Consider the following 21,687-nt stretch of genomic DNA (forward strand, 5'->3'; position numbering starts at 1 on the left):
ATATATAATTTTTTATGATTAAAAAAATAATATTTTCATTATTTTTTGTAGACGTGTTTGGAACCAATTAGTGTGATTCATTGTCAAGACAAATTTACATGTGATTTACGCCTAAACTCTTTTTATAATTGTTATGGATTAAAGCCTCAATTTTACAATTTAAAATTTATTCTTAATTTATCAAATATTATATTTAAAAACTATTAAAAACACTATGTAATATTTTTATATCACCAACAAACTTACAACTTTGCAATTTGATATTTATGCATAGAAAGATGATGCACATGACCTTTTGTACTATTTACTTGTGAAAACCCTTAACTTCGCAATTTCACATTTCAAAGCACCAGAGGACCCACAGGACCTTTCGTGACACTTCTCTGTGAAACCCTACTAAAATTCGCGAACCTTCATAAGCAGAAGAGGATAAAATTCGGGACTCGCACTCATCTGTGAAACCCTAAAAAATTCGCATCTGTGAAACCCTAATAAGATGATTTTATTTTATCTGGTCATCCTATCGCTTGACGCAGCGGCTGGTATCGATGAGGAAGAGAAGGAAAAGGCGTTCTTGACGTCTGGTCCGCGATGGTTTATTTACCATGTACCAATAAACCATCACGGACAGACGACAGGAGCACCTTCTCCTTCGTGTACATGGATTGATTGTTTCTATGGCCAACTCGGAATGACAAGGAAAATTTGCCTTCTCAATCAGGAGGAACTATTGCAACAGCCTCTGTCTTTGTTGGTATTTTTTAACTACCGTTTCTTAATAACTTTCTGTTCCATAGATTGGATAAGTATACGAGCATATATTAATACATATTTATAAGTATGGATAGATGAAGATCTATCCTGGTAAAGGTACATATCATCCCAGATTCATGGGTATTCAGCAGAATCGGTTTTTTCTTTCATAATATTTGCACTTGCCCTTTTTTATCAGTTTTTTATTTTTATTTTTTATTCTGCTCATATTTAATAGATTCAAAGTTAATAGGAGTATATCCAATGTTAAACTGGAGTTGCATTAGTGTAATAGATCAGAGGTAAAAAAATTCATTTATGCTTGACTGGTTGTTGTTCTTGTGTATATTGCCTTCGTTTGATCTTATATATGTTTAATAGGTCTAGAGTTTACAGGGATAGATGAAGGCTGTTCAGTTTAAAAACAAGTATGACGAATCTTAACCACCCCATGTGGTTTACACTCTTACTAGTATCTTATCCATCCCACGTTGTAGTTTCAGGGCAACTCATTTCTCCTTGTAGTTACGTAGAATGCATAGTCGGCATTTTGATTAGGGATTTATATTTACCAGTAAAATTTTTGTAGCAAGTGTTAGAAAAAATGGGGAAATCAGTTTGAACTTCAACGCAGAGCGAAGCGGTTTGGATAAAAAACTATGAGATTTTGAATAAAACAGTATTATTGCTTCAACAACTACAACAACACAGCTGGGAGGTCAACGTTGTAGGTATTGTGACTGTTGGTGGAGATAGCAAGACAACCCTGGGAAAACAAATTGTCAACTGTTGGAGGTCAGATTACAATCAAAATTGCATTTTGCTTTACATAAGAAAAGCTACAGCTAAGAGTTCTTAAACATCCCTGCAAACTAAACTTTATAAGGATTTCACTATAGTGGGTCGACTTATTGGAACGCTCAGATGCCTTCTCTCTTGTTTTCAAACTTTGATGCTCAGATGCGATCTCTCATGTTTTCAGACTCGTAATTGTCGATGAAGTGGCCAACGGTGAGCAGCTGTGCGTTAGTTTCACTAGTGAAGGGCATCTTTTCTTCATTATCCTTCAATCTAGTAACTTAATTTTAGTTACATTTTGTAATAAATGTGTTTTCACCGTTATAGGAATCATAAAGTCTTCCATTTACAAGTTCACACTCCTCATCATAGAACATTATCAAGAGCCTTTTCGCCTGAACACCTTCCAACATCTTCAACTTGTAGTGGGATTTTGAAGGAGTTAGTTCTTGGATACCTGTGATGAGTTACCCCAATCCATCAAAGTGCTCAAAGGGCGCAATTTCATGGAAAAAAATGATTTGGATTTTTGGAAAGCCCTAACTGGGCAAAATTTCCAAAGTACTTCCAAGCTCACACTGATATACAAAACAAGCTTATTATTAGCTATGACAGTCTTGAGGAAGAGGAGAAACATATGTTCTTCCCTGTTTATTTCTTTGATCTCGTCTTTGTCATTCTAAAAATTTAGGGGTAAAGCTTTTGTTATCTAGTCTCAAGGTTTAAAACAAATGTTTGTAGAAGAGATCCTTACCTTCCAATCCACCTGATCGGAATTTCAAATGGGTATAGGCTTTTATTAATAACTGTGTGGTATAGGCTTTTATTAATAACTGTGTTAGGCAGATGGATATGTATGGTAGCATATATCCATGCTATTCTAGATTTATTGTGTACTCTTTTTTCTCGGTATTTGCACTTTAACTTTTTTTGATATTGCACACAATAAATTCATATGATGGTGATGATTAATGTGCACTAGGATTAAAAGTCTATCGAACCTTAAGAACGAGGTAAGAGATCACTCTGAAATCTTTAGCATTTTATTTGGGTTTTCAAGATTTGGCTTGATCATTTCCTTGCTCTATCTTAGATTCCGTTTTCCCTTTAACTCCTTATCACCCCACAATTTCTTCTTAAATTTTGATGCAATACTATTTTTAATATTATCCTTGTTTTGCAAAATGACGTCCTCCTTTATTCCCTAATAGTCTAGTTGAAAATGGGCATTGTAATGACATTCTCACTGTCGATGGTAGTGGTTTTGGCTAAAGTTAGAAGTAGTTTTAAGAAATCTCTTATCTATTGTGTTTTTTAACTTCTTTTTACACATGATACTTACTCATAGCCATACTTTCAATGTGAGAATTGCTTCGTTCAATGAGGAGGATAGGATGGGGGCTATTTCCTTTGAGGTTATAGATTATACATTGCTTTTGAATTTGTTCCTACATCTCCAGATTTGTTAGGTCCATGGGCGGGATTCATAGATCCCTTAATCAGATACATATCCAAATTGATTGGAATGTTGAAATATGTAACTAGGTTTGGTCTTGATAATGACATGTGTAAGCATGATTTTATATTTGATATAATGAGAAAAATAAATTTATTTTTATTGATATCGAGGCATGGGTTTCATGCTCAAGGGAAATTTATTTTTATGTCGAGCTCCCATTGGGAGCTTGTAGGGCTTGTCATTGAGTCTACAAGTCTAGGGAGTCTTTGTCATGTATGAATGACCCTTCTTGGGCATGTTACATATTGTAAAGAAAATTATTCGAGTCATAATAAGTGTCAAAATGACCCTCCAAGACGTTGTCAAGTGCTTATCATCAAGTCGACCTACAAAAGAGCTAGTCGGCTTACCTAGGAAGACTCAACCTCACTCAAGGAAGCAATTGATTCAAGCTCAAGGATGTTCGATCTAAACAAGAAAATAAGCCTAATACCCAGTGAAGGAAGAAAGAATGGTGAAGGATTTTCAGGTTTGTTTTGCGCTAAAACTCCTCCACACGTGCGAAGATTAGGGCATCATCTTGTAGCAGTGGAAGTTGAAAATTGCAGGCACTCAAAAGGAGCCAAAATTTGGGTCAAAAAGGTCTATTTAGCAAGACATTGTCAAGATAAGGAGATAAGGTCAAGCGAAGTCAAAAGGAGGCAAATTTGTCCATTTTCCAACCACATGTGTGACCTAGGGTTTTTGCAAAAGAAGCCGAAATTGCAAGTTTGCTACAGCTAGCCAAAATTTTGAATTAGGGATGAAATTTGAAGTTGTGGCACAAGTTTGACTAGTGTTGACTTGGAGAAGAAGAAGTACATCCAAAAGAAGCATTGACTTGGTCTTGGAGGGGTTGTTGGTCAAGGGTCTAGGTATTGGAATTCGTTAATTGAAGATTCTATAAGAAGAAGAATTCTTGTGGGTTTTCCTCTCAAGATTGGAGAGGTTTTGGCCTTGGCTGATCACTTATTTCTTGTGTCCTTCGTATCATTATTCTTTATGTTTTGGTCACTGTTTGGTGAAGAAAAAAAATATTAATCAAGCTCAAGAAGAACCTAATTAAGAAAAGTAAAAAGTCTTCACAAGCAGTTATCATTATAAGAGAAATCACCTACACTAGCTGCCCCTTAGATTTCTCAACATGGAAATCACCTAGGATTTGTACGAATGACAATGCCAAATAGAAAAGTTAGTGCCACGATAATAAATGATTATAAAGTTGCATCAATGTGTATTTTCTTGGGTTCCGATATTCTTGTTGCCTTGTTCAGTTTTTGAGTTTGATTTCTTTTTTTTAGCACCTCTAAGGTGGGAAGGAACAATACACCTTAGTTGATGATGTGACATTAAATCCATGCTGATCGTTGCTTTGTTGAAACTTTTGAATCGACCAAGGCCCAACACTTGCCCACATTTACATTTTGACTTGACATTCATAGCAAGCAGTCAATTAACAAGATGTGTGATAAGCGAATTATGATATTTTGAATGCTCATGTACATTACTTCAAAGTCTTAATCACAATCAAATTTCTTTTCCCTTTGTGAGAGTGCGATTGATTGTCAATGATATTTATAATGCCTTTCACTTCACATTGCTCCACTTGACTAGGTTGCTTTGTTGCCCAACCTTCGCTTTGTTCAGTGGGTCCAAACACTACCTTTTCGTGTTGTGTGTTCGTGCTTCGTTAAGAAATGGATTCCTCAACCAACAAGCGTTTTTCTAATGTTGAAATTGGTAGGGAGAAAGGGTTTCTTTGACTTATGCCTTAGTTAAAGAGACCACAACGAGTTCTTCCTTAGCATGCATGAGTTTCCTATAAATTAGGATGAGTTATGAAGTAGTTCATCTAGTGTGCAGTTGTGGAAGGCTTAGTTTTTGTCTTCTTGTGCGAGTTAACTTAGGAAAAGGACAAGTGACAAGTCTCTAATTCTAGATCGAGACTTGGGATGAGTTTGATTTTCGACTTAGTTAACAACTCAATCACTAGTTTGATTTCGAGAAATAGAACTTGCCAGATTTAGCCATTTGAATTGCTTAAAAGGAGGAACGAAGGCACAATTTGTATCATTATTTGTATGCACTAGTTTGTGAGTGAAAATAGGGATTTCTGTGCACGAAAATAGGCAATCCAGAAGTGTGCAAGGATTCAGGGAGTGAGATCAAAGTTACTTGCAAGTGTTTCAAGCTTAGTACTAGGAGAGAAATAATATTGGTTTCTCTTGAGACAAAGTTGTATTGTAAGAGATCTATTGCTCAATTTCCTATCAATAAAGTTCTCAAGCAAGTTGAGGGTTTTCCTAGTTGGGTTCCCTAGAAAAATATTGTGTTTTGCTATTGTGTGATTGTGATTTATTTATGTTCTATTTTGTTGCAATTAGTAGCGAAATTTTGTGTCTTTATGAAAATAAATTAGATATTCGATTGTTCATATAACTGGTTGCAGAATTTTGTGGAATTTCTACATCTAATTGTGGATGGGTTTTATAAATTTTAATGCATATGTTGTTAAATTTATTAATTTTTTATATTAAATACAATTAACTTCAAATTATAAATAATTAATGTTAAATATTTAAATAGTATATTAATTATAAGATTATTAATTTAATATATCAATTATTTTTGCAAGTATTATATATATAAGTTATATTAAAAATTTTGTTTTTGTTTTCACATATGAAGGTATCATATGTGATCTTTCTAGGTTTAATTATCGTTTTTTTTTTGTTATCTATTTCAGTGTTAACAAGTGATGCTCATCTTGTAACAAAAATGTTTGCCAAGATCATAATGACTCATCAAAAGAATAATATCTCAAAATTGAAGCTTTTGTGATTTAAATTGTGTTGAGGTGCTTCATTCGGATCCATCACATTGTTTATTTTCATGCTGATGCTTTGAACTAGCAAGTATGGTTCATCTCTAGGACAAATAAATGATGAAAATATTATATGTTGTTTCCCTTCCATATAGGGCTAGTATTTCATAATTGAGGCTTTTGTGATTTGAATTGTGATGAAGTTCTTCTAGATCCATCACATTTTGCAATTTTTATGTCAACATTTCGAACAAGTGTGGTTCATCTTCACGGTATACGAATGATGAAAAGCTTATTAGTTATTTCCCTTCCATATGGGGTCAGTATTTCATAATTGAGGCTTTTGTGATTTGAATTGTATTCATCTTCAAGATAGATGAATGCTGAAAATCTTATCGGTTGTTTCCCTTCTGTATAGGGTCAATATTTCAAAATTGAGGCAATGGTGATTTGAATTGTGTTAAGCTTCTTCTCATAGATCTATCACATTGGTAATTTTTATGCTGACATTTTGAACCAACTAGTGTGGTCCATCTTCAGGACAAATGAATGATGAAAATCTTATCAATTGTTTCCCTTTTGTATCGGGTCAATATTTCATAATAGAGGCTTCTGTGATTTGAATTGTATTGAACTTCTTCTTTTGGATCCATTGCATTGGTAATTTTTATGCCAACTTTTTGAACCAACAAGTGTGGCTCATCTTCATCCAGTAGTGTGTCTTGTATAGGTCAAAAGTAAAAACTATATAAGGATGACAATCATCTTCGGGAATTGGGCATGTTGAATTTTATGGCTATGGTCGGTCTTCATAATGTATATTTTAGACCTTGTAATATGTAATGTAATTGTAAGACATGTTCTTCATGTCATTTTCATTGATTAGCCCTTTAAAGAATTATTATAAGACATGTTCTTCATGTCAGATTTAAAGGATAAAATTTTGAAATTTGATTTTTAAATTTTTGGTTCCAAATTAGGTAAGTCGGCCCTATTGAAAGACACCCATTCAGACATGCATATCACTGTATGAAGAGCATTCTACCTTCTCCACAAGGTACCATTCCACTTCTCACAAGACAAGTAATATTTTGGGCATCCAAGCGAAGGAGAAGGACAAAGGACAAGAGGATGAATTCATCTCTAGCATCTCTCTCTCTCTCTCTCTCTTGGATTTGCATGTGTGAACTTTTGGGTAGGCTGAAATTTTGAGCAGACCGAGTTTCTGTGTATTTTGAGTTTTTGGGTATATTCTAAGAGGTCGAAATTCGTCCTTTGCATATAAGAGGGCTGAAATTTGAAGGGTAGAAGTTTGACTTGACTTGACTTGACTAAAGGGTTGCTTGACCAAGTTTGACCATAGCTTATTGGTCTATTTGACCTCATAGTTGACTAACAACATTAGATGTATCTCTTGTTGAATTGAAAAATTTCTCCAAGGAAAAGGTTGTCAGGTTTTTCCCCCAACTCGGTTTTCCCAAGGTAAATCTTGTGTTCTCTTTGTGCATTGTGACCTCTACTGTCCCTATGCTTTTAGGGTTGACTTTTCGAAGTATAATTGCTTAATGATAAATTGTAATTGTTAAAATATCTACATCATTAGAAGTAATTATCAATATTTCATAAATCTGTGCTTGTATCTATTACACTTGAAAAGTCAACGTGGTATCAGAGCTTTGGTGAAGGAAAGGACATTGAGGTCACACTTGAAGAGCTCTAAAGAATAGGCTTGGAAAATCACTTCTAATTATTTGTCTACATTCGTGGATTCCTTTATGAAGTTAGAAAACAAGCTTGAAGGAGCTTCAAATTTTAGGGCTTGGAAAACTAGGACTGACCTTATTCTTTTAAAAAATGGTCTCTTGGGTATTGTGAAAGGTAAGGTCACTGGACCTTCAAATACTGAAGGAAAATAAATATGAGAAGGATGACATCACAAAGATCATTTGATTCCTTATGTTGCAAGTCTTGAATCTTCAAAGTAGATGTATGATGTCCTAATTGGATCATATACTATCAACAATATTGGTTAAGCAACGAGTTTAAAGAATGAGTTTTGTGATGTTATAATGACAAGAAATGACACCATAGCCTCATTTCATGAGGATTTCTCAATTAAGAGATCAACTTCAAGTGATTGATGAAGTCATTTGAACTAGTGACTACGTCACTTAATGGTCTACTAGATCCACGGGACTCATTTGCATAAAGTATATGTGCTAGAAAAGAAACAAATAAAGTTTGAAGAACTATGGACTGTTTGTACTTAAGAAGAATATAGGCTCATGTCAAAAGGAAAGATTTAGAGACTCGAAGAAGGTGACTCTCAATCATAAGCAACACATTTCTAGAGGGTTGGAGGAAGAAAGAAGTTTGGATTTTGAAGAAGAAATGAAGGTAGAAGACCTACACCTCAAGGAAAGAATTATATGTCACTATCATTGTCACAAATTTGGTCATTATAGAAGCCATTGCCTTGAAAGATTGAATGATAAAAAGAGAGGGAAAACAACATGCTACTACATCAACCATTGATCAACTACCAAAGAAACCTAAGACTGGAGATTTAGGTACCAAAGATTTCTTTTACTTTTCTGCTCTTATAGGTTCTATTGCAGATAGCGATGATTTGTGGTTTGTAGATAGTCGTGCCTCAATACACATGACGGGAGATCGTGACAACCTCACAAGTCTAATGGAAAGTAGATTATCTCAAAAGGTGGAGCCATAGTTTTAAAAACCAGAACTGGTGATCGGACCGATCCACTTAATAAATCGGGTTTCAAATCGGGACTGGTTTGGTCTAAATGAACTGATCTTTAAAACAATACATGAAATAATTAGTTTTTAATAAAAAAAAGCTTTTTTTAAGATTTAAAACCATGATTCCAAACCAATAGAGAAAATATGCAAGGTTTGCTCATCTATTTCCATGTAAAGGTGAATATATCAAAAAGGCATCGAGTGCAATACATATCCGCAACAAAATACATAATCAATGAGGCTCTAGATGGCCTCTAGAGTCCAAAAACAATGCTCTAAGCTTATGGGGTCACTGACCTACTACAAGTCTACATATCAGTGATCAAACTCATCACCACTACTAGACAAGAGATCATCAACATGAACTACATAAATAATATGGCTCAGAGTTTGAGGACTCCTAAAACTCCTCTACAACTTTAGTATTATTAGCAAAAATAGACATCAAAACTACAAATCATTGATCAACATGGTCACTCATGAAACTCATCATTGATTCAATGCTACTAGAAATACATAAGCATCATTAACAAGAGATACATAAACATCATCTAGCTCAAAGTCTTCAAACTTGGATTGCTCAACCTTATAACATGATAGAAATTGAAAAGGTTTAACATGCCTAACCAATGATTTTGGTTTGAGTGAAGGGTGCATTCTTGTTAAGGCCATGATAGAGGAGTTCAACAATCAATACCGCCAACATCAACAAAGTTCAACAATCAATGCCACTAACATCAAGGTTGTTAAAGGGCTTCATGCTCTTGATCAAATGCCAATCTCATACCCTCACACATGATCGAATCAAATGGAAACATTGCAAACCCGAAAACCATGAAATCCTGAAAGCCATTAAGTCTGTTGAATTTTGAGTGAAATCTAAAATTCTAGTTTCTCCATATGAATTCCAATGAGGTTGAAACCACTCTCAAACATCCCGAGTCATTTCACGGTAATGTTAAAAGTTTAAGTAAAAAGATGAAAATGAAAATTAAAGGAAATGTCACTTTTACTTCAAGAATTTAACATTACCATTAATTGCCAACTTTGCTAGGGTTGAGATGTGTCAGGAAAATGAGAGGGAAGACAATTTTTTTGGAGGGACTATTTTTTGGAGGAAAACAACCCCAAACTTCCCTCAAAACAGCGTCAAAACTCACAAAAATGCATTATGTGGGGTTTATAGCTACCCTGGCAATAAACCGGCTGGTTAATGATGGAATCGGCCGGTTTGACCATAAATGGGTCGGTTCCATCCTAAATCGATTGGTTCCATCCTAAATTGATCGGTTCCGTCCTAAATTGACCGGTTCCGTCCTAAATCAGCCAGTTAGGACCGATTTTTCTAATTTTTTTTGTGAAGGGAGGTTTGACCCGGTCGGCTAACCGGCTGGTTTTTAAAACACTGGGTGGAGCTTGGAGACAACAATTCTTATGCAGTCAAAGGCATTGGGAAAACATCCACTGAGCTAGAATTAGGTGAAAACATTCATCTTAGCAACATATTAAATGTACCAGGTTTGAAAAAGAATTTGGTTTCTATTTCATGCTTGGAAATTAAAGGATATAGAGTAGCATTTGTTGATGGCAAAGTTCTTATTTGGCCCAAAGGCTTTGTTATAGATTCCACCAGAGTAATTGGAGTTCGTGAAGGAAGATTGTATAGACTTTTGAAACAACCTGCTTAAGCATTAGTACATAATAACATTAATCCATGTGAGCTTTAGCATAGAAAATATGCACATCTTCACTATAAAGCTTTGCCTGCTTTAAAACAAACGGTTTTAGGTGTTCCAAATTTGTAGGTAGAACACAAAGACGTATGTAAAGGATGTGTGTTTGGGAAGAATGCCAAGAAGTCTTTTCCAAGCAACGAAAATAGATCTAAGAAAATTCTAGATCTAATCCATTATGATGCATGTGGCCTAATGCTAGTGAAATTTCTTGGAGGCTCTTTGTACTATGTAACCATTATTAATGATTTCTCTCGCACAAGGTTGCTTGGGAGTGGGAGCGGGGAGCGACATTTTCAAAAGCTCCTGGTTCGAGAGCGAATCTTTATAAAATATATATTTCTATATATTTTGATGCATATATGTCAACAAAAGCATGTAGAATGATGAATTAGATATAAAAACCATAAGCACATAGATTGAACCATATAACAACAATCATCTAGAAGTTATAATCTGCGTCAACCACGTCCACAAGTTAGTAACGTACAATATAGCGAGTTGCATGATTCATCAATCTTAAAGTTTCAAGCTTTCAAAATTCGATATATAACATTTATCATCATTGATTAAAAAGTTGTAACCATTACCATTACCAAGTAATCAAACGACAACAAAGAATATCGAACATGAAATGAAATGTTTCAACTTACAACTTTCACGAAGCATCATATTCATAATTCATTACCAATGAGTTATAATTGCCAATTTCAAACTTAAAACTTAAATTGTCACATATTGTTTACAAAAAATATCATAATAAATATGAAAATGTCGATAGTGATAAAAACTACTAGAAACTAGAAAAGACAAGTAAATCTATTATCTATTGCTAATGCTTGGCCCTCTTGCAACCACGAGAAATGTCTAATTTATGAGAAAACATGTAGAATGATGAATTAGTTATAAAAAACATAAAAACATGGATTAAACCATATAACATCAATCATCTAGTAGTTACAATCTTCATCAACTACAGGTCCACAAATCACAAGTTTTGATTTATAAAGCATATAATACTTAATCCATCTTTGAACCAAAAATACATCAACAAATAGGCTCTAGATGGCCTCTAGCATCCAAAAAAATCATGCTACAACAAATACCTACATATCATCAAAATCATTGCCTATCTTGGGATCTTTGTCATTAATATCACCCTCTAAGCATTAACATAAGATAGAAAAAACGTAGCATGTCAAGTCAAGATTTTGTTTGAGTGATGGGTACATTTTTAGTAGGGTCATGATAGAGGAGTTTGACAACCAATGTCACTAACATCAAGGTACATAGAGGGATTGGTGCTCTTGATTAAATACAAGTTCCATACCCTAGTACATGACAAAATCCAATGGAAACATTGCAATACCCCCAATCTTGAAATCCTACTTTCTCCATATGAAATCCAATGAGGTCGGAACCACTCTCAAACATCCCGAGTCATTTCATGGTAATGTTTCTTTGAAAAAGTTGTGTTTGGAACGTGTTTGTTAATTTTTTTCCAATGAGGTCGGAACCACTCTCAAACATCCCGAGTCATTTCATGGTAATGTTTCTTTGAAAAAGTTGTGTTTGGAACGTGTTTGTTAATTTTTTTTGCAAAAAAGCTAGGGAGCACATTCTAGATGCACTCTTGAACACTTTGGGAGCCAATAGATCCTATTGTTGTTCGTAAGATCAAGAAGAGGCCAGCTTGGCTTAGATCTACCTTACAAGACGTACAAGGACATGCAACACCATGTGGAGCCTTCAGGGAAAGCAAGAGACCGAAGAGGTATTATGGATATGCAACATTGATGACATATCTCATTGATTCTGAATCTTCCACCTTTGAAGAAGCAACTAGCCAACAAGTTTGGAAGGATGCAATGCTAGAAGAATACTAGTCAATCATGAAGAACGATGTATGGGAGATTGTGCTAAGTCTTGAAGGGAAGTCTATGGTCACCTTCAAATGGGTATGCAATATCAAGCATGCATTGGATGACAATGTTGACAAATACAAGGCGAGATTTGTGGATAGAGGATTCTCCTAGAAATAGGGAGAAGACTATGATGAGATTTTTGCTCTAGTTGCCAGGTACATTACCATTAAATCTATTATTTCTATTGCTTTTTCAATGGGTTGGAATTTACATTAGATGGATGTAAAGATTGCTTTCCTCAATGGTGTGATTGAGGAAGAAGTGTACATAGAACAACCTCATGGTTTTGAGGTTCATGGAAGAGAGTCTTGCGTTTGCATATTGAAGAAAGCCTTGTATGGACTTAAGCAAACACCTATAGCTTGATACTCTCGAATTGACAACTATCTTATAAGACTTGGTTTCTCCAAAAGTGATATTGATCTAAACATGTATTTCAAGGTCGAGAAGAATGAACCTGTGATTCTATTGTTATATGTTGGTGACTTATTTTTGACAGGTGTGGAGCTTCTCATTATTTGAAGTAAGAGGGAGTTGGCTTCTGAATTTGATATGAAGGATCTTGGGTTGATGCACTATTGTTTGGATTAGAAGTATGACAGAAGCTTGTCAAAATATTTCTTGGACAAGGAAAAGATATTATCAAGATCTTGCAGAAGTTTGGAATGATGGACTGTAAATCGATGGCAACTCCCATGGTGACAAATTTGAGAAAGTTGAGAGACTTTGAGTTAGATTTGGTAGATCCATCCATGTATCGAAAGCTGATTGGTGGCTCACTAATGTATTTGGTTATTACCAGGTTGAACATTTGCTTTGTAGTGAACACTTTGAGCTCATTCTAGGTGGAATGAAGACACGATCAGTAGATTGCAACAAAGCGTATATTGAAATATTTGTGTGGTACAGTTGATTATGTTTTGAGATATGTCTCGAATAGTGATATACAACTGAGCGTTATACAAATGCAGATTGGGCAAGGAGCGTTGAAGGCAGAAAGAGTACATTCAGAGCTTTAGTTTGGGCTTCACTATGATTTCTTGGATGAGCAGGAAGCAAACATTTTTTGCACTCAGTACTGCCGAAGCAGAATATATTTGCAGCCAGTTTAGTGAGTTGTGAAGCAATATGGCTTCAGAAGTTGCTTGTGGGACTGTTTGATCATGTGCTAGAACTGACCGTGACAAATTGTGATAATCAAAGTTGTGTGAAAAGTTGATAGAGAATCCAGTTTAGTGAGTTGTGAACCAATATGGCTTCAGAAGTTGCTTGCGGGACTGTTTGATCATGTGCTGGAACTGATCGTGGCAAATTGTGATAATCAAAGTTGTGTGAAAAGTTGATAGAGAATCCAATTTTCCATGAATGGTCCAAGCACATGGAGATCAAATACCACCTCATTCGTGACATGGTGCGGAAGGGAGCAGTGAAACTCCAATATGTCTCTACTGATGGGCAAATTGTTGATATTTCTTACAAAGCCTCTATCCACAGCGATGTTTGTATACTTCAGGGACAAACTTAGACTTGTTGGGAATCCCCGTCTCATTGAGAGGGAGTGCTGATGAGATAGCATCAGGGACAAATCATATATGAGCAGAATTAGGGACAATGGTCCAGCAAAGGACAATCATTTTTCTTGTGTCAAGTATATTGACCAGAATTAGGAAGAATGGTCCTAGAGGCCCAAAATTACTTAGATAGAGTGTGGCCTTTCAACATCAAGCTCATTTAGCATTAGGCCGAGAATTACTCAAGTAGAGTGTGGCCTTTGGAGATTCACATGTGTCAGAGATATTGACCGGAATGATGGTGAACTAATACTAGTCTATATAACATGTGTCAAGAGTACCGATCAGGATTATGGTGAGGATACACCATAGGTTAGAGGTACTGATCAGAATTATGGTAACTTGTTGATGATGTTAACTTACTGTGTGTCAAAGTTGTTTGACCAGATTATGGTAACTGATTGATTCCACTGGTTTACCATGTGTTACATTTGTTGAACCGATTATGGTAACGATGATGATGCTTTGTTATAACCTTTTCTTAGAGTTTTTTTTTAACAAAAGAACACCTGTCTAGTCATTGTGAATACCTCCCTATCTAAGAGGGAGTGTTGAATTATGTAGCTATGGTCAGTTTTTGTAATTTATATTTTAGACCTTGAAATATGTAATGTAATTGTAAGACATGCCCTTCATGTCATTTTCATTGATTAGCCCTTGAAAGAATTAATATAAGACATGTTCTTCATGTTGTATTTAAAAGGTAAAATTTCAAAATTTGAATTTTGAATTTTTGGCCCCAAATTAGTCAAGTCGGCCCTCCCTCAAGTCGACTCCAGTGAAGAGACACACCCATTCGGACAGGTAAATCACAATATAATAAGAGCGTTCTACCTCCTCCACAAAGTACCATTTAACTTCTCACAAGACAAGTAATATTCTGGGCATCCAAGCGAAGAGGAAGAAGGACAAATTCATCTCTAGCATCTATATCTCTCTCTCCTGACTTCGCATGTGTGAATTTCTAGGCAGCATATTTTGGGCAGGCTGAGTTTCTGGGCATATTTTGGGAGGCCGAAATTAGGCATAGGCAGATCAAAGAGGGCTGAAGTTTGAAGGGCAGAAGTTTGACTTGACTTGATTTGACTGGAGGGTTGCTTGACCAGGTTTGACCATAGTTTGTTGGTCTGTTTGACCTCATAGTTGACTAGCAGCATTAGATGTATCTCTTGTTGAACTGAAGAATTTCTCTAAGGAAAAGGTTGTTGGGTTTTCCCCCATGTGGGTTTCCCCTGGGTAAATCTTGTGCTTTCTTTGTGCATTGTGATCTCTAATGTCCTTATGCTTTTATGGTTGAATTTCTGAAATGTAATTGCTTAATGGTAAACTGGAATTGTTAATGAAGATCTACATCATTAGAAGTAATTATCAGTATTTCAGAAATTTGTGCTTGTATCTTTTGCACTTGAAAAATCAGTAGGGCAGAGCGCTGGAGAAGAACGAGTCTCGGAAGCCTATGTGGTGCCTCACTCACAGCCTGAGGAGTTCAGCAATTGTTCTGTTGATATGAGTGAGGTTGCAGCTTCTGAGGTGTTTGGGTGATTGTTTTGTGAAGCATATCTCTACACTACTGCTATAGTCAGATCTTCAATGGCTCTACTGGGATAGCTCTGCAGAGCGCTGGAGAAGAACAAGTCTCAGAAGCATATGTGGTGCCTCTCTCACAGCCTGAGGAGTTCAGCAATTGTTCTGTTGATATGAGTGAGGTTGCAGCTTCTGAAGTGTTTGGGTGATTGTTTGTGAAGCATATCTCTACCCTACTGCGATAGTCAGATCTTCAATGGCTCTACTGGGATAGCTGTCCATACTTCTCCCTGCCTTTCCAGATTCCAATAAAGTTTATGAGTTTTAGAAGTGGTAGGCTGGAGTAACTGCTATGAAACATTGTGGGAGAGTGAAAGTGAAGTAAAAACATTTCAATTTTTAAGGAGGCGTGTCTTTATTTTTTGACCTTGCTAAAAGGTGGGGGTTTTCAGATAAATCATATTTAATATCTAAGTGTGTAATGCTGCTTGCAGGCACCTCGGCAGTTGAGGGAGTTGATTTGTCTTGCCTCTTTACAGTTACCAGATATTATAGGGAAGCTGAAGCATCTGGAAACGATTGCGCTGAAAGGCTGCACAATCAGATTGATGAGTCATATGGGACGAGCTTACATTCTAACATTGCCAGAAGAATCATTTCATATCTATTCCTTGAAACACCTGAGACTCCAAACAAGCATGATTTCATTGCCAGATTCCTTAGGGAACTTAACGAGCCTCCAACATATTGATGCATCAAGAAAGGGCGCTTGTGTTGCTTCTTTTTTCCTTCCATATCTCTTGAATTGCATAGCAAAGCTCGTTGATGTCACAAGAGGAATGAAGCCGCTAGAGCCCCCAGTGAACTTGCGTACAGATTTGGAATTAGATACTGTACAGGTTTGGAGGAAAGTATCTTGTGTCAATACTGATCAGATTCCCCAATCTATATGTCAATTGTTGCAGTAGGAAAGCATGCCTTCCCACTGGTAATAACTGAACCTATCAAGATGATTGATTTGCAGTCTCTCTTTATGTCTTGTATCACCTCACTATGAGTTTCCAGTATGATGCAGTTAGAAATGTTTCATATTCCTCTGCCCAAGGATGCCCCTCTTTGAATGAAGCTCTCTCATGTTCCAAAGGCTCCCCAAGGATAATTGTGATAGGTGATTCACGTATTTGCAACTTCCGCTTACCTTTTTCTATGCTGTATACTTTTTTTATTTGCCTCTTAAATATGCACTCAGTAGCTTGAAGTTAGGGTTATTTAATTTCTGCTTTCAAATCGATGCATTGTATTTTCATATCTTTCACTATTTGGAATTGTTAAGTAGTGTTTCGAAAGCATTGAATGGTCTGTTAATGGCATGCATTAGCTCTATCACGGTTAATTGGTGAAAGACAAAGGTAGACGGTTTTCTGTGTTGCATGCAGAACAATGTATGCTGACAAAATTTCCTTGCATAGTATTGGTCGATTGGGATACCATGGAATCCAGATTAAATATCCAAACTTATTTCTTAACATTGTTTCCAGTATGGCATAGTCTTTCTGTTATATGTTTTGAAACTTTTTTGGGTATATTTTTCGGTCCAATTTGCCTAGAATCCAGCAGGGATTTGTTGGAATCACAAGTTTGAGTCGTGAATTCTCCACATTTTGAGTGCCCCAGGGGTTTTTCAGGGCATTGAATCTATATATATAATAAAAAATGCATTTTAAACAACAAAAGATTATGATTTGAGCTAAAATTGTTTGAATAGATTTCGACCAAAAACTACAAAACATGTAATAGTTAAACTGTTAGACAACACTTTTTAGTATTCGTATAGGTAAATCAAATTCCAAGTCCGTTTCCTTCATCTGTAGAATTTCTTGCTGTTAAGACTCTGTGTGCAGTGGTGATTATTTTATTCTTAATCCAGTAGTGCAGCATATTCAATGTGTAGGCATATTGATTGCTTATGTGATCATTTGATTGGGGTTTTTTCCTCGCCGCTACCTGGTACATATGATCGACCAGTCAATAAACGTTCTGGCAGACTATAATTTATCCTATTTGAAGAAAGAGATCATCAATTTGTCAAGATTAGGGCTGTGTCTCATTCTCTACAGGTTGATAACTGCGCCGTGAGGCACTCTCCAGCCCAGTATGGGAGAGATGTTGTAATGTAATGTTTAACATTTTGATTAAACCAAATTACATAAAAATAAAAATAAAAACAACAAAATAAAATTAACCCTGTAAAAATAAAATAATAATAAAAATAAAAATGGTCCATTGTATTGACCCATGGTATTCATGTGGAATATAGCCTAATTAATGGGGGAAATTAAAGCAGCTTAGATCCATCATAACTCTGGATATACCAAGTGCCGAGAGGGATCAAATTTTTTGATATGCAAACCTCTTTTAGAGTAAAAAGAGATTTGATCCCTCTCGGCGCTTGGTAGATCCGGAGTTAAGATGGATCTAGGCTGGTCCCTATCCCCGCAACCCTGTTCTTGTCATTGCCCCTTTGATCAGAATCTGAAACTGTCACATTGGTGGTCCTCATTGAGCTGAGAGGCTCATTCTACAGCCCAGTGTGAAGGCAATGTGTAAGTATGTCTGTCCATCTGAAAATAAAAATAAAATATTTGCTAAATAGAAAAACAATGTTGGTTATAATAAAATAAATAAATATGCTATGCATATTTAATTAGTTGTCCATATGACTTAATATAATTTCATGTAAAGTAATTAGAAGTAAAAAAAATGTGAGTAAGATGTTTAAACCTTGTACTTCTCAAAAATATTTTAACACGTGATATTATTTTCATAGAAAATGTTAAAACTTAAAAGAAAATATTTTAATGTTGTATAGAATAAAATATCAAATGTGAGTGATGAATAAAATATTTTAATATGAATTAATATTGCAAATACTTAAAAATATATTAATAACAAAAAACTCACTGTAATGTGCACTGGAAAAAATGGCTCAATACACGTTATGTAATCTCTATAATATTCAAAAATACAATTTAAACAATAAAAAATTGCACATTGTTTTTTGCACTCTAAAATAAGTTTGCACCTAAAGAAATTTGATCCCTCTCGTGTTAAATTTAGATAACATGTTCTTTGCTTAGGTTAGATACTTTGTTAGATCATTAACTTATTTGTCAATTTCAATAATCCATCACATTGATCATGACAGTTACGGATGAAAGAACATTAAACATGAACACAGAAGACAAGAGGACACAGAAATTGGCTCAAGTCAGGGAAAAACCCTTTATCAATTCTTCTTATTATCAAATATCAAAAATTCAGCAGAGAGGGAGATAGGGAGATAGAGTACAATGGTTCAAAGTCAATACTGACTTGCCAATTTGAGGATCTGACATTACAGCCCTTAAAAAAGTAAATTATTGACTGCAATTGTGGCATGAACTGGACGTATACTGCTGAAGAGGGTTAGACTGATTAGGGCTACTTATGGATCTCTGTTATCTCTTTTAACTGCACCAAAACACCTCCTTTTAACAGCGACTGAGCTTGATATGTGAGGAACTATCCTGAGGGCTGGTCTACACTCATATTAAGCATCTCGACCTCCTTTCTATAGGCTATACAGACTGCGGCCCTACCTGAGATGATAAATCAGAGATGCAGCCTCATGAGGAGAGGATTTCTCCTTTAACTTAACCACAGACGAGCCCAGAAATAATAACACCAACTCGGCCTGCCATGCTGCTCCAGAACTCGGACTTGCAAGGATGAATTTGCCCATACTAAACTGTCCAGACCTGCGGCTGTCCATCTTGGAGAGTTTCGGCCCTAATGCAGAAGATAACCCAGAAACAAACCCTTCTTCGACCTGCGTCAAGAACTCGGCTACCTCAGACATATATCCAAGCATTTTGATGTGTCCAAAATGAGGGAGAAGGCACCTCAATATATACAATTCGGTGGGGGTCAAGGGATGTGACCATTGGGCTTGATGAGCCGACATAAGGGTGAGGCCGACCTTGATAATTTACTTGTGAGAGAACATAAATTCAAAAACCCACTGCTCCTTATCCAAATTTGATGATCTTTAGGTTGATTTTGGTACTCTCGAAAAGAGGAATTCAATGCCATAATTATCTTCTTCAATAGACCTGTCTAGAGTGGAATTTGGCCCTAGTTGCCAGTTTTAACATCTCGGTTCATGTTAGATCCGTGCTTAAGATGGATCTATGCTGGTGGTATTCATGTTCTGACACTACTCCGTTTAGTTATTCTTGTCTCCAGTCCTCGCATCATTTTCTACTCTTTGGTATGTAGTTGCTCCCTCAATCTGATCAGGGGAATTTTTTTTCTTGGGAATGACAACCTCAGCTGTCAGCCTTTGTGATATCTCTCCCTTTACATGACCTTATGGAAACTCCTATTCCTTGCCCCCTTATTGAGATGGACCACTCCACTAAGGAAGAAGGCCAAAATTTGTTTTTAGAAGAATTTCCGGGGACTGTACCTAATACAGACCTTAATCCTCTTCTCCTTCTCCTCTTCTTATACCTTTTCCAGACCAGGCATTGAGTTCATATGAACATTTATCCAACTATCAACTACCAAATACCGGTCTTGGCTTTGGTCTATAACATTTTGGCCATACTCTCTTATCTATCACCCAACTGCTCACACAGCTTCACTTGGATATATCCTTAGTTCAGACTTAAGAAATAGCTGTAGACATTATTTATGAGAACAATTTCTTTGTCATCAGTGTACTGAACAGTGCTGGACTCCTTTTCCAAAGTCATCTCAATTCGTCCTTAGGCACAGGAGTTCCGGTACACCCTACACAAGAATTAGGGAATCCCATTGGGATAACAAACATTTTACAATCTTCAACGCATACCACTGATTTTGACCAGTAAGATGCAGGCAAGGGATGATAGGTTACTAACCTCATCTCTAACAAATATTCTCCAATACTTCAGGGCCTGCTAAAAGTGACAGTGGATGACGATGCGCACACGGCAGAGGATGTCATTGATGTTTACCTCAATCTCCCTCGTGAGTAGACAGTTATAGTCTTTCTAAGCGTTTGAAAAGGGTCATTTGTAAAAGTGTTACTGAAAAAACTATTCATTATGTCAACAGTGGCTTCCTGGGTTGGTGAAAGTAGGGCATTGTAAATGTTCTTACTGTGATTTAAGTCCCACCTAGGACACATCCTTGATTTTGCCCCTGTTTGTTTAACGCCAGGGGTTGTGATAGTTGTTATGGCCAGTTGTACCCTCAGTGGCCAAGTCTGTATGTCTGTACTTCTGTTAAGTAGAAATATCCCAAAAAATATGTTGTTAATATCTTCTGGAGCAGTTTATCTGGCGCTCAAATTGCCCCATTCCAGTTACCTCCTTGGGATCTGGTGAACAACAAATTTACCGAAATTGTAGTGATTGTTGCTCAAATCACAATTTTGTTGATCTTGGTTGATTTGGAGATGGTTTATTATCCTTAGAGTGCAATTTACATTTGCTGGCATGGCAGATTTTTGGGGTTGAGATTATTGTGGCCAGATTCAGCACTAATTTCTACTGATAAAGGCATCAGGAATAAGGACAATTTGAGTGCCTCTTATTGCATGCCATCAAATTTTTTACTGAAGGGCACAGACATGGAAGATCAAAAATATTCATTAGCACTTCATCAACTAGATCTCTTTTCAGTGCCCTTGTTTTTGTTATTCATGGGGATGGATGGTTGACTTTATAGTACTACTGCAGGCATGGTACATTTTCAAGGCTGTTGCAGCATACTCTCACAAGCAAGTTTAGACTTAAGTGGCTTGTAAATATCAAGCCTTTCAGAAATTTGTGGGCACTTTTTTGAATGTCTGGACAACCTGGAACGGCAGGGGAAAACCTGACTTATCAACTAGAAGGAATGGTTGCAACAGCCTCTGTTGTTGCTGGTATTTTTGCAACTCCTGTGTCTTAATAACTATATATTTATGGATGGATAGGTATCTTAGTATATATTAACCCAGATTTATTAAGTATCGGTAGTTTGAGATCTATACCTCTGCAGATATATTCATATTATTCCAAATTTATTGGGTCCTCGGATGTATCGGGTCTTTTTCCTTTTGTAACCTTTCGAGTTCACGTTATATGATTGGTTGTCTTTGATTCTGCTCCAACTCAATAGATTCAAGGTTAATAGGGGTATATGTAATGCTAAAATCGAACTGTGTTACTGCAATAGTTCAGGTAAAAATGGATTTAATTATATTGGTTGTTGTTTATATTGTATTTAT

At 36.1% G+C, this 21,687-nt stretch overlaps 1 protein-coding gene across 1 annotated transcript in view; it reads left to right on the top strand.

Moving 5' to 3' along the window:
- Nucleotides 1-448: 448 nt before the first annotated feature.
- The window catches only part of LOC149145726 (uncharacterized), a 40,314-nt gene continuing 19,075 nt past the window's right edge, over nt 449-21,687 (top strand). The window contains exon 1 of the mRNA XM_089448921.1: nt 449-754. Within this exon, the coding sequence (XP_089305047.1) occupies nt 497-754 (258 nt within the window). The 5' untranslated portion in view covers nt 449-496. The remainder of the gene's footprint in view (nt 755-21,687) is intronic.

The sequence above is a fragment of the Pinus tabuliformis genome, chromosome X (genome assembly GCF_031772625.1).
Source record: "Pinus tabuliformis cultivar Carrire ecotype Pingquan chromosome X, CPIR1, whole genome shotgun sequence".
Classification (NCBI taxonomy): domain Eukaryota; kingdom Viridiplantae; phylum Streptophyta; class Pinopsida; order Pinales; family Pinaceae; genus Pinus; species Pinus tabuliformis.